Here is a 12,820-nt window from a genome sequence, read left to right on the forward strand (position 1 = left end):
ACCTACCTATAGTCACACACCCAATGAATGGCCACATTAATTTTTATTATTAATTGTGCGGTTACGATATTCAAGCCCAACTGAATGTCTCCACCCTCTCTCTCTCTCTCTACTGTGCCTTGCACTCTTGAGGCTTGCCATCATCGACATTCCGAAATTGAGACTTTCCATCGGTAGTCTGAAATCGAAGCAAATCGTATAAACCGAAATCGAGGACGGTTACACAATCGAGTGACTCCAATACGAGCGTGTACCTTGGGAACGTAGTTGGGATCCTGCCCTTCGCCGTCTTCCTCGTCCTAAAACACGAAAGGATCAAAATCAGATTCGTATTTTCGATTTTTTCGAGGACGGGACAACAACAGTGGCTAACCTCGTCGCCCGACTCCTCCTCGTCGAACTACAATAGAAATCAGATCGGAATCAAAAGTGATGACCAATGTAATATAAATTAATTAATTAATTATGAATGGTAAGTGTATACAATTTGAATTTGTTTGTATGGATACACTACTGCGATTGCATCGTTTCTCGGATAATCTCCTATATGTTCGTTTGTCTGATAGTGAGATGATTGATACCCGAGAAACGAGGCAGTATGCAATAGTGTAACCACACAATGTGAAGTCATTAAACATTAAGGTTTGAAATCGGTATGACCATATCACATGAAAGTATCGAATGCTGTGTGTGTGTGTGTGTGTGTGTGTGTGTGTGTGTGTGTGTGTGTGTGTGTGTGTGTGTGTGTGTGTGTGGTGTGTGTGTAACACACAAGCCTCAGTGTGTAATCACTTCACCGGAGACCACAACGGCTAACTCCACAACTCAAAGTCAAACACTAAATCCCAAAGTCAATGTGTCCTCATCACACAAAAGTATCAAATGCTATGTGTGTAAAACATTTGAGCCACACTGTGTGGTCGACCCACAAGGCCAACATGAGACTTTGTCAAGTGCCGACAGTCCAACTGCCTCACACAATAGGATCACACATTGTTATATGAATAAGACCATCACAAGCCGGTCAATTCGAGAAGGTCCATCGTACTGTGTAATTCCGTGGATCCTCAACTATTAGTTTTGCATTACAAACATACACACTACGATTCACACGAGTCAACCTGTTGTCAGCATCTGTTCGGTTGCTTGTTCTTTACTGCATCATTGAGATGCGTGATCTCTTCGTGTACGACCAGACTCGTCTCTGTGTAAATACTCTCTCTAATTCTTAGTTACCGATAACGACACCCATGGCTACAATAGCGATCAAAGAACAATCGTCGTAATCAAGATGATGATGTCAAAGATGATGTCGCCGATGACATCATTCATGCCTGCCAACCCCTGGACGTGAAACCCTGGGACATGGGCACCCAATTCTCTGGATTCAGTGTATATTCATAGGACACCACATAACTCGAAAGATCATTAGAATCAGAAATGAAGACATGTGTATGACTTAGACTTCGTTTCGACTCTCTCTCGGTTGTATTCGTCGATCTGTTCAAGGAAATCTCGGGACATGTGTGCTGAGACGGACGGCCAAATCTCGGGACAATCCAAGGAATCCCGGGATGGTTGGCAGCTATGATCATCCTGCTACATCATCACCACAGCAAAGCAACACACAAAGCTGTGTGTGTGTGTGTGTGTGTGTGTGTGTGTGTGTGTGTGTGTGTGTGTGTGTATGTGTGTGTGTCAAATCAATCAAGTTAGTCATTACTTAACTCCATCATATCCCATTTCATGCAACTAACACTGACTTGTGTTTACCTCATCGTCGTCATCTATTGCTTCACCGGTGAAATACAAGACAGCCTATCATGCAATCATATTGTGATGACTAAACGGACATCATGATATACGTGAGTGGCGTACCCGTGGAATGAATCTATCTCGAAAGAAGAGACCCAGTTCGTAATCAAATGTGAGTTTTTCCTGTGCACAAGTACACATAAAGACTCATACAATGAGATGATAGGAAGTATGTTGTGCACGTACTAGCTCATCAGGCTCTCCTTCTTCACCTTCTGGAACTAGTAAAACAGCAAATGGAGCATGAGATTGCAATGATGAAAACTGTACAAACATGCATGTGCACATGCACACACACACACACACACACACACACACACACACACACACACACACACACACATAACTACTACTACTACTACTACTACTACTACTGCTACTACTCAGCAAAAGCATCCACCGGTCATGCCCATACTACTACTACTGGATACTGCTGAGTAAACTACTGAGAAGATATGGTGTATTTGAAACAATAGCAGACTACGTATACACAAACGGCAACCTACAGCGAATGGCAATAAACTATTACTACTACTAAACAATTACTGTCATATACAATAGTACAACTTTTACTACTACTATGTCATGTACAGTAAAGTCACTAAGCTGAGGAGGCCAGGTGCCCCTCAGACGTAGCCAGGAGAATATTGTTTTCCGGCCTGACGTAGCGTTTGCACCTGCTGCCCCTGATGCACATTATGGTTAGGAGTGCGAACCCGAGTCGACATCTTAGCCAGTTGATCACGCTACCGTATGGAGTGTCCTTTTTCTCAGATATCATTGAGGCCAGCTTTTTGGTAAATGACGTTGTAAGCTTGCTCATGCCACCAGTGCAAGAAAGGATAATAGGTGTAAAGGAAGCATTTTCTACTTTTCTCAGTCTTTCTTCATATTTCCTTTTCTTCTCTTGTTCCTGTCTTCTATAGCATGATGCAACTTCAAAACATGTGTACGAGGTGGCATTGGGGTTAAACACCCGGACATCAAAATATGTCTTCTCAAATCTTCCTCCCCAAAAACCTCTTGCCGAAATGTCTAATCTTGCATCATCATCTCGACTGCTTGAACGTAAAGAGAACGTCTCTCCACTTAGTGATTGCAACGTGGGCTCCGTTTCCACATCATGACAGACATCAGACAACAGATGAGAAAACATATCTCGGATTTCATTATGGCGTATAGTTGGAAAGCCTCCCGTGGGGCAGGACATAGCATGCTCCACTGACATTTTTCCACCGCAAGGGCAAGATTCACTCATATGAGGGGGGACCCATCCATATCTGAGGCATAGAGCATCTCTGAATGCAGACTTATGTAATGAGAAGCCGTGATCCTCCAATGGCAGCACTGTGAGCCAGTTTGATGCCCCCTTTTCATTTGCTAACTCGAACATTCTTTTATGTTGGTGTGAGAGGTTATCTCGAACATTATCAGCAAGAGTTTTGATTTCTAGCCCTTTGTGCTTGCGAATTTGCTTTTTGAGAGAATCCTGTTGATCTGGGGCATCTCCTAGAGTGATCTCCTGATTCAAAATGAAGTCAACAAGCGGTGCAGTCATCTTTCGAGAGTTTAAGTATTCAGAAGACAATGAAGTTGGATCTGTGATTCCCAGACCACCAAGTCTGGCTGGTAAGGAGAAGAGTTTTCTTTCCAGTTCTCCAGGGGCCGAACGACCAGTTATAGCAGGAATCAGTTGAGATTGTATTGATGATTCTAAAAGCCCAGCAAAAGTTTTGAAATTCTGATTTGTTCTCGCAGTAAAAATCCACCTGCCCAGAAGACCGTGACTTAATGCGGAATGAGCTGCTTGTGGCTGACTTTGGGCAATGGAAGCCAATTTGTCAATCTGACGTGTCCAGTCTAAGATTGCATCACTGAGATAGCCGTTACAGAAGTTTTCAGTTCCCAGTGCAGCTCCTAAATACTTTCGACCTTCAGAGGTGATGTTCACAGCCGTTTTTGAGAACACACGTTTGGCTTCTTCAAGGCAATTCGGTTTGACGATCAACCAGGATTTCTTGGCATTTGGAAAGTACTACTACTACTACTGAGAAGATATGGTGTATTTGAAACAATAGCAGACTACGTATACACAAACGGCAACCTACAGCGAATGGCAATAAACTATTACTACTACTAAACAATTACTGTCATATACAATAGTACAACTTTTACTACTACTATGTCATGTACAGTAAAGTCACTAAGCTGAGGAGGCCAGGTGCCCCTCAGACGTAGCCAGGAGAATATTGTTTTCCGGCCTGACGTAGCGTTTGCACCTGCTGCCCCTGATGCACATTATGGAAGCTCTTAGGAGTGCGAACCCGAGTCGACATCTTAGCCAGTTGATCACGCTACCGTATGGAGTGTCCTTTTTCTCAGATATACTACTACTACTACTACTACTACTACTACTACTATCCATCGCTGCCGTAACCGGCCACGCTACCCTTTAGTCATACAGTATCAAGACGAATGCTTATCCTTCGTTCTTCGTGCAATGTCTTAAGGCTAAGAAGCTTGCCATGAAGCCGCACAATCTAAGGACGAAGAGGGTGACACCATCAGGCGATGTCCTGAGCCCACCTTCATACTAATCCTAGCTTGTGGGTGTTACACACACATGTACACACACACACACACACACACACACACACACACACACACACACACACACACACACACACACACACACAATCCTGCCGCCACTGCCAACCCATCACAGATATGCAGAATTCAACACTCAAAGCATCTTTCTGTATAATGTCAACATACCTCCCAGTCAACGAGCATCTACTACAACAAACCCATTCAACAGCAAAACGTGTGTCATCCCCCCCCCCCCCCCGCGACAACCATCAGACTAGTGACTCACATGACACAAATCCAAAATCCTACTTTGTAATTAACTAATTAATTAATTAATATAAAATAAATATATAAATATAAATATAAAATAAATAAATAAATATAAAATATATATATATATATATATAATTAATTAATTAATTAAACATCATTTGCACATGCTACATTCACTCCACCTTGAAACAAACATAATAAACACAGCCACACAGTCATAAATATTTAAACCCTGCTAAGGTATTTAGCCTCATCACAAAGTCACGTGACTTCAACATCCTTCTAACTCTGTACACATCACTCATGCTCGAGGCATCTATCCCACAAGCGAGTTAGTATAGTGACGTGACACACAATGCAGATAAACCTCATACACTAGTAGAGCATACATACACATACGTTTACAGTGCAGACACAAATACATTCCCTGCACATTGCATTTTCTATTCGTTGGTGATATCAACCAATCTCGACTCTCCCCCAGGAAGAGACCATAAAGTTTGCTCCAGCCTTGTCAGTGCTCACGCACAGCACACAAAACATCAGCAATCAGTTGCAGAGTATAACAACAAATCTCATTGTAGAGTATCAGAGCCCCTCTCAACATATTTCAGGATTAAGTCTTTGTTATCGCCCAATTGTCATTACCATAGCGATACCACTGACCTCAAGCTCTTAGCTAAGCAAAGTGACACTAAACAAACATCAACACCCAGTACATGATGTCACACCAATGTGTAATAGAAGCACGGGATATGAAATACAGTCACTCATTCAAGAGGCATACACTACTGCCATAGCTTCACACAGTTTCAGTTTCACTCACATCTTGACAGTTTCCTTTCCTCGATTCCACTTCCTAGCAACCTCGTGTAAATCATATACATCACACTGTACTGTCTGTATGACTAGAAATAGTTTTCCCTATGAAAGTGGATCGGAAGTAAATGGCAGTGAACAGAATCCATAAAAAGAGAGTTCAAAAAATGACACATAAATAGCACGTTGCTACTAAACACGCATTGTTTGTGACGGGTATCGTTTGATCACTGAATTAGATCAACAATATGGAGTTACAGTACAAACTGAAACCACGACAAAAATGACCAACTCACACCCCAGGGTATAGCATAGCCTCTAGAAATGGAAGGTTAGACGTCACTCTGCTATGGGACACGCCCATTTACTAATGAACTGATACTTTTGTACTTATCCACACACTACATATCCATACATGCATACCCATACATGCATACCCAATATGGAGTTACAGTACAAACTGGAACCACAACAAAAAATGACCAACTCACACCCTAGGGGCATAGCATCGCCTCTAGAAATGAGAGGTTAGGCATCGCTCTGCTATGGGACACGCCCACTTATTAATGAACTGATATTTCTGTACTTATCCACACACTACATATCCATACATGCATACCCATACATGCATACCCGGACCCATAAGTAGTAAACACATGCCCGCACGTGCGCAAACTCCTGGTTGAAGCATGCGACAGTGTCCCCCTCTCGAGAGGTCGACCACGCATAAAATTTCTCGATGACGCAAACGCTCCAGTTCATTCAAACACATGCCCACACCAGTCCTGTGTAGACTGTACATGTTGTCGTCTTTCGCAAAACTTCAAGCAATCAAATACTTCCTACATGTTTTCTATACTAAGCGCTACACAGGGAGTGTGTTGATTTCTACCAAAAAAAGTGAGAAGAGCAAGATTCGAATTCATTCAGCACATCCAGAACCTCGCAACAAAGATTGCACGTGACTTGTCCACACACGCTCAGGCTGCGTCTTCCGTCAGAATCCTACAGTGTTTTGCCCGTGTGAAGGACGGGGTGTATATCTAGTAAATTAAATAACAAACCACTTTGTCTACTAGATTCATAAATTCCTAGATACTACTCTAATTTCATAAATGTTCAGCGATCTAAACTTTCGGCAAAACTAGGTTGCCGCTATTACAGCGTACATTAATTTTCGGCGTAAGGTGGTTTGCAGGAACCTTCACATACCAAATAAAGTACCAGACGCATCATATCATTCGACGCGTGCTAAACTACCACTACAGTACGTAAGTAGTCTCGCGTAGCCAGCCCCTCCCCATTTCTTGATTAGCGCAACATGCGGTGTGGAAGTTCAAACTCTTGGTTTTAGGTGTCAAAGTCCCATGATATTTATGTTGCGCTCTGGAGCCAGCTCAGCTCAAAACGTTTGTTGTACATCAAGCTACGTGGTGAAGCACAGATATCCTATACAGTATGTCGGCATTACTCATTTTTGGCAAGCATAAGATGTGCTTACAGTACATATACTAATAGTACTACTAATGTCTGTTTTGAATGTTTCAGAGGAAACTGATCCAACATTTGAATGGGCATTAAATTTGGGTGGACATTTAATTTGGGCATGGCAGACCCTTCGCCGAAATTGCCAAAATTAAATGTATGCCGAATGTTACAAAATTAGAGTATATGGAGGATGTGTGATACAGGTGAAGCCTTGGTATCCCAATATTCGATTACTTAACTTAAAGCACATTTCCAGGCATTATGTATTCAAATCAAAATTTTAAGATCACGCCTACAAATAATGGGGCTATTAGTCTCACAACCATGCCACTTATGCGAAGGGGCGTGGTTAGCAAGACTAGGGGGATAGCCTGGTCTAGCTCCTGCAGTGTTTAAAAGTTTATGGCAGACGTATTCGTAACCTTGGCAACCTCACAACAATTCACCCATCAACAAGTTATTACATTTACATATATTTTATTGATATCAAATTTCATTGATTTCATTGATATCAATAAACAAAATTTATTGGGTCCACCCTATAACTTGAGCGACTTGACTCTAGTGATCAGGATGGCAACCTTGCTGGTATAATTGATCGTCGTGTGAACTCAATTAGTCGTCAAATGACAACTTGACGACCACTTTTTGTTCAAACACTGCCATGCCACGTTACGCCTCTGCACACCCGAACAAAACACGATCCGATTAGTTTCCATTATGTCATTCAATTTTTGGTCCAATTTCTATTACGACATTCCGAAATTGCCCCACAATACGTCCGTCTTCCCGTTTCTCTTACAAATTCGATTTCTCTCTTACTGCCTTACCTTCCGGAGGAGAGAAGAAATTAAAGAAGGAATCAACTTTGACTTGCTTTGTCACGACACGTGACTGCCCGTGTCCTACAAAAACAACAGACAACATCACACACATTGTATATAATATATGATTATATGTGAAAATTATTAAATATAATTTATGTATGACAGTATCACGTAGGTCAACAGTCAGGCAGGACAAACGTTCCTGAATGTGACAGGACGAACCGCATGTCTCCAATTAACAACCCAGGTTACTATTTTTTCAATCACTTGAGACCTTGGGTTCAGCCCGGTTCACAGTACGACGCTAGCATGAGCATCCTGTGAGCGTCCTGGATGCTGACGATGAGTGAGTGTCAGCGTCACACTGTAAACATGTTAGCGTCTGCGACGCTCACACGACACTCGCCTAGCGTCCACGACGCTGGAATAGAGAAAAGTTCTAATTGAGTGTCATATCCGGAAGTGACCCAGCATCCGATGACATCATGTGCTCATTTTCAACCAATCGAAAGGCACCTGGACGTATCCGGGATATTCTATTCGTTCACATGGCATCAATGGAAGTTTTCATTGAGTGTGTTTGTGGTTTTCCCTCCCTGCCTTTGGCAAGTTCAGTCAAAGAACTACAAGGACCTACGGATGAAAGAAATGCTGAGACTACGGCGCAGCAGCAACAAAGCAAAATGTCGTCGTCCATGTCTGTCGCGAGTACATTGTACACACGTGGTTACTTGCAGTGCCATACCCACAGTGTGTTCTTTGTGTGATAGACACTCGTCAGACACAATACTGTGAATGGTACAGCGCCAGCATCTTCGCTGACGCTCATGTAAGCGTCCTTGTCAGCATCCAGGATGCTCGCAGGATGTTGTGCCAGCGTCATACTGTGAACCGGGCTTTAGTGTTCAAGCATGAGTTTTTATTCTTTCAACCATTTTAAGGGAACAAACAAGCACGAGTTTGATGCATCTGTCAATGCAAGATACAGGTCTATGTACCAAGACAAACTTGAGTTATAGTACTTAGTCAAACACTTCCGCCAATTAGCACCTACAGGTGTCGCATCCACTAGCAAGACCCCATCCCATACTTCACAGACTAAGCTGATGTGCCATGGGGCGGTGAGGTGATACAAGAGTAGGTATGGTAGGTAGGAATAGTGTGAGCATAGTGTTCTAGCTAGGGTTAGTTGTTTACTCTAACTGACTGCATAGTTTCTCACCTTTGTGCTTCTGCTTTTTCTTCATCATCTTCACGGTAACATTCTTGCTTTTCTTCCAATTGATCTTACAACTAAACAAAATGGGACACGATAATGAAAGTGTGAGTGTGTATTAGCAATGATATTCGACAATTAGCAAAGCATCCAAACACACGTGCACACGTACACAAAAGTGTTTACATACAAGACACACACACACACACACACACACACACACACACACACACACACAACACACACACACACACACACACACACACACACGGATTCGAGGTGATTGTTGTCTAAATGCTTGGAAAGTGTGGTAAATTAAAGCTGCAGGGTCACTCTCGGACATGCACAATGCATCCCTTTGAAAAGGGTGCACTTTTTCAAACATCCAGTAACCACAAGGATTTAAACGCTCTAATTTGCACTGAAGGCAAAACTAACTGAAGTCTCTCTACAGCCTGAATTGAAACAATCAAGACGTTGCAGTACTAGGTTGCGTTAGACCGTGACTCTGGTAGCTAAATTCTAGGCTTTTTAGATGTAGTTCTCAAAATTTCTGCTAAAACCTCAAACTCAGGTTGCTACACTGCAGTTTCGGTAAAATTCAACAAGGACCCTCGCACTTCAAGCCAGATTGGAGTTCCTTACACTCTGCACGTAACATTCCCGTATGTGGCATCTGCAGTAGTCACGTCTTTCTCTCAGAGTAACCAAGCGCACTCAGTTCACAGTGAGCACCCAAAATTTGTATTGTTTAAAGCTTACATTGCTGCCATGCCCGTCAATCAACACCTAAATACCCAGTTTTGCAGTAGTTTTCTTCTATTGCCCTTTGCGGATGTGAAACATAGGAACAGCGTTTGAAGGGCTACAGGCAATCAAAACTGATTTTCTTGCCAGGACACTTGAGCATATGTTACGTACAATAGCTACGATGTCCGAGCGTGACCCTGCACCTTTAAAGACGACATTACCCTGTAGATTTTGTGACTTCTGGTCCATCGAAAGCAAACGGATTGTCATTGCTAACTTCAGCCTTCACCTCATATGTCTTTGTCAGTACCTGGAGAAATGCAACAAGCTGAAGAGCAAGCAAAAGATGTTGAACAAACAACAAAAATGAAGAAACAGACAAACAAACAGACAGAAAAACAGACAGACAGACAGACAGACAGACAAATTAATAGACTGACAGACTGTCATGCAAACACACATTCAAACAAAGAGTAAGACAAATAAGGAAGAATAAACAGGAAGACTGGCTAGTACTCTTCATCACCAATTCATCAAGCTAGCACTCACTGTATCAGTAAAGTAGTCATTGGGATCAAAATGGAATTTCAAAACAAAACCCTGTGAGAAAACAACAGCATAAGTCCAAACAGAGAAATCAACTACAAACAATCACACACACACACACACACACACACACACACACACACACACACACACACACACACACACACACTGACAGACAGACAGACACACACACACACACTGACAGACAGACAGACAGACAGACAGACAGACAGACAGACAGACACACACACACAGACCAAGACGTATGTCATCAAGTTGACATCATTGATCCAAAATATTCAAAGTTACCAACAGTCCACGGTCCCATGTGTACACATAAGTAATATCTTGCTGTACAGCAAAACCTGTACTTGCAACCAGCTGGCTACTCAACTATCATTCTGTACACAAACCGTTTGCAATACAAAATAACCTTGCTAGTGCAACCAACTGGCTAACACAACCAGCAACCACTGTCATAGTGACCAAGCTAAAGTCTCAACCTCCGTAGGGCAACCGGATGCAACTTTCTACACAACCGGCCTTGACGCAAACATAGTACACCCAAACCTCCCTAATCTGGACCTCCAAGATCCGGACACCTCCCTAGACTGGACTTGTTTTACAGAGCATATCAGGTCTTGGGGCTCTGAGGGTACGGACATTGGCAAGAAACTCCCCGCATAAACACTCAGTTCTCAAGTTGTCTTGACTATCACGTGCCAGTGTGTAGGAGAACGCGTATGTGACGTATGTAACTGTAGTACAAAGTACACATGTATATTACAGTGTAGTACAAGTGTGTACTGTACACCCATACCGTATGCAAACCTGGTATGACGTTCAGCAAACATTACATTAAATGGTCTGAGATTCCAAGGATAACGCGCGTTAGCTATCTCTGTCTTCCAGACATTTCTAGAAATCGGACAGCAGCTGGTGCCATACCGTCCAATTAGGGAAGTTTGAGTGTACGTGTACGTCAGCCATTATACGGGATATTTAGTGTTTAGAAGCTCGAGGCCAGCTTTGTACATATCTCCAGCTTCCCGTGTGACCATGAAGAGATCTAGACGAACACAGCTGAAGCTCAGTGAAAGAGCTTAAGTTATCAAGCTCGCAGATTCTATTAAGAGGGGAGACGATGATCTGCCAGCCAGATTGCAATGGACTTCGAGGTTGGTAAAATTAGCCCACATTCAGAACACCACTGAACGGAAAGCCAAAGTTATGGATGCGTTTGGTACAGGGGTGTAGCATGACCTGTAGAAAGGGGGTCAACTTCACAATGCTACAGGCCATGCCCACTTTTATTGGCATCTAATTAGTGGCAGATTCAGACTGGAAAAAAGTGTGGTGTATATACTATGTAGAGCTTTAGTCCTCACACGTATTTGCAGTCCACAATTTTTATGACCACGCCTACAAATGATGAGGGCCATAGCCCAATCGAGCCCATGCCACGCTACGCCTGCGTTTGGTAGTGGCACCCCATCCGATCGAAAGAGAAAGCTTAGGAAAACTGGTAATGAGGAGATAAATGAGCTACCGTGGCACTGGTGTAAAATAGCAATGTCTGCTAGAAACACCCCACTGATGTGCTGCAAGGGAGTGAACCTTGTTGCAACATCAGGGAGGCCAATCTTTTATTAAGACCACCTGTCTAATGTGACCACTTCTCTTGTGCAACCGTGTGTGGTCGTATTATATCCCGTTCACACTAGCACGCTTGCAAACCGTACTGAGACGTGCAAAGCTAGACCACGCCGGCGCGCCAGGAAACAGTGCCAGCACCGTTCACACTACGTAAGCCTCTAGCGATCCGGTAGATGTAGTCACTCGTAACATACGCTAACTCTGAGAATTATGGATCACCAGTGTACATACTTTCGCTGCCATACTGACGGCAATTCAGCAATCCAGATCGACAAATCGTGTCAGGTCAATAAGGAGATTACACCGGAGAAGGCAATCGCAACGTGTACATCGCTCATAGTGGCTTAAACTTTCCTAGCTAGTACGACGGCATCCCTCAAGATGCACTTGCACAGTATCTTCGATCTACAATTCAATCAAAAACAACGTTCGTCCTTCTGGTCTCACCATTTTGCAACAAACTACGCACGCATGAACATGCTTGCAGATCAGTAACCGTTTACACTACGCAAAACATCCGAGCCGAACCGTGCCAGCATGGCAAATTGGAGCGATCTGGGCCAGCAAGCTTCCAGTTCTCTCGGCACAGCACGGTAAGCGTTCACATTACATGACAAAATCGAACCGAGCTGACCAAACCATGCTGGCATGGTAAAATCTGCTGGTGTGAACGGACTATTAGACCGGTTTTACTGTAATAAGAAGAACGGTTTGTAACTAACACAGACTGGTCCTACACCAGGAACCGATCAACTGCAACTGGATCACCTTACTACACTGTACTACACTGTACTCTGTATATACACTCTAAAACAACGAGGAAACAATTTGGCAGCAAGAA

At 43.1% G+C, this 12,820-nt stretch overlaps 1 protein-coding gene across 1 annotated transcript in view; it reads right to left on the bottom strand.

Moving 5' to 3' along the window:
* Positions 1-24: 24 nt before the first annotated feature.
* The window catches only part of LOC134188412 (nucleosome assembly protein 1-like 1-B), an 18,612-nt gene continuing 5,816 nt past the window's right edge, over positions 25-12,820 (bottom strand). The window contains exons 9-18 of the mRNA XM_062656582.1: positions 10,327-10,377; positions 9,999-10,087; positions 9,034-9,104; positions 7,815-7,889; positions 2,002-2,036; positions 1,879-1,938; positions 1,774-1,818; positions 374-400; positions 255-299; positions 25-178 (exon numbers count right to left, since the gene is read on the bottom strand). Coding sequence (XP_062512566.1) covers positions 110-178; positions 255-299; positions 374-400; positions 1,774-1,818; positions 1,879-1,938; positions 2,002-2,036; positions 7,815-7,889; positions 9,034-9,104; positions 9,999-10,087; positions 10,327-10,377 — 567 coding nt within the window. The 3' untranslated portion in view covers positions 25-109. The remainder of the gene's footprint in view (positions 179-254; positions 300-373; positions 401-1,773; positions 1,819-1,878; positions 1,939-2,001; positions 2,037-7,814; positions 7,890-9,033; positions 9,105-9,998; positions 10,088-10,326; positions 10,378-12,820) is intronic.

The sequence above is a fragment of the Corticium candelabrum genome, chromosome 13 (genome assembly GCF_963422355.1).
Source record: "Corticium candelabrum chromosome 13, ooCorCand1.1, whole genome shotgun sequence".
In the NCBI taxonomy this organism is placed as follows: domain Eukaryota; kingdom Metazoa; phylum Porifera; class Homoscleromorpha; order Homosclerophorida; family Plakinidae; genus Corticium; species Corticium candelabrum.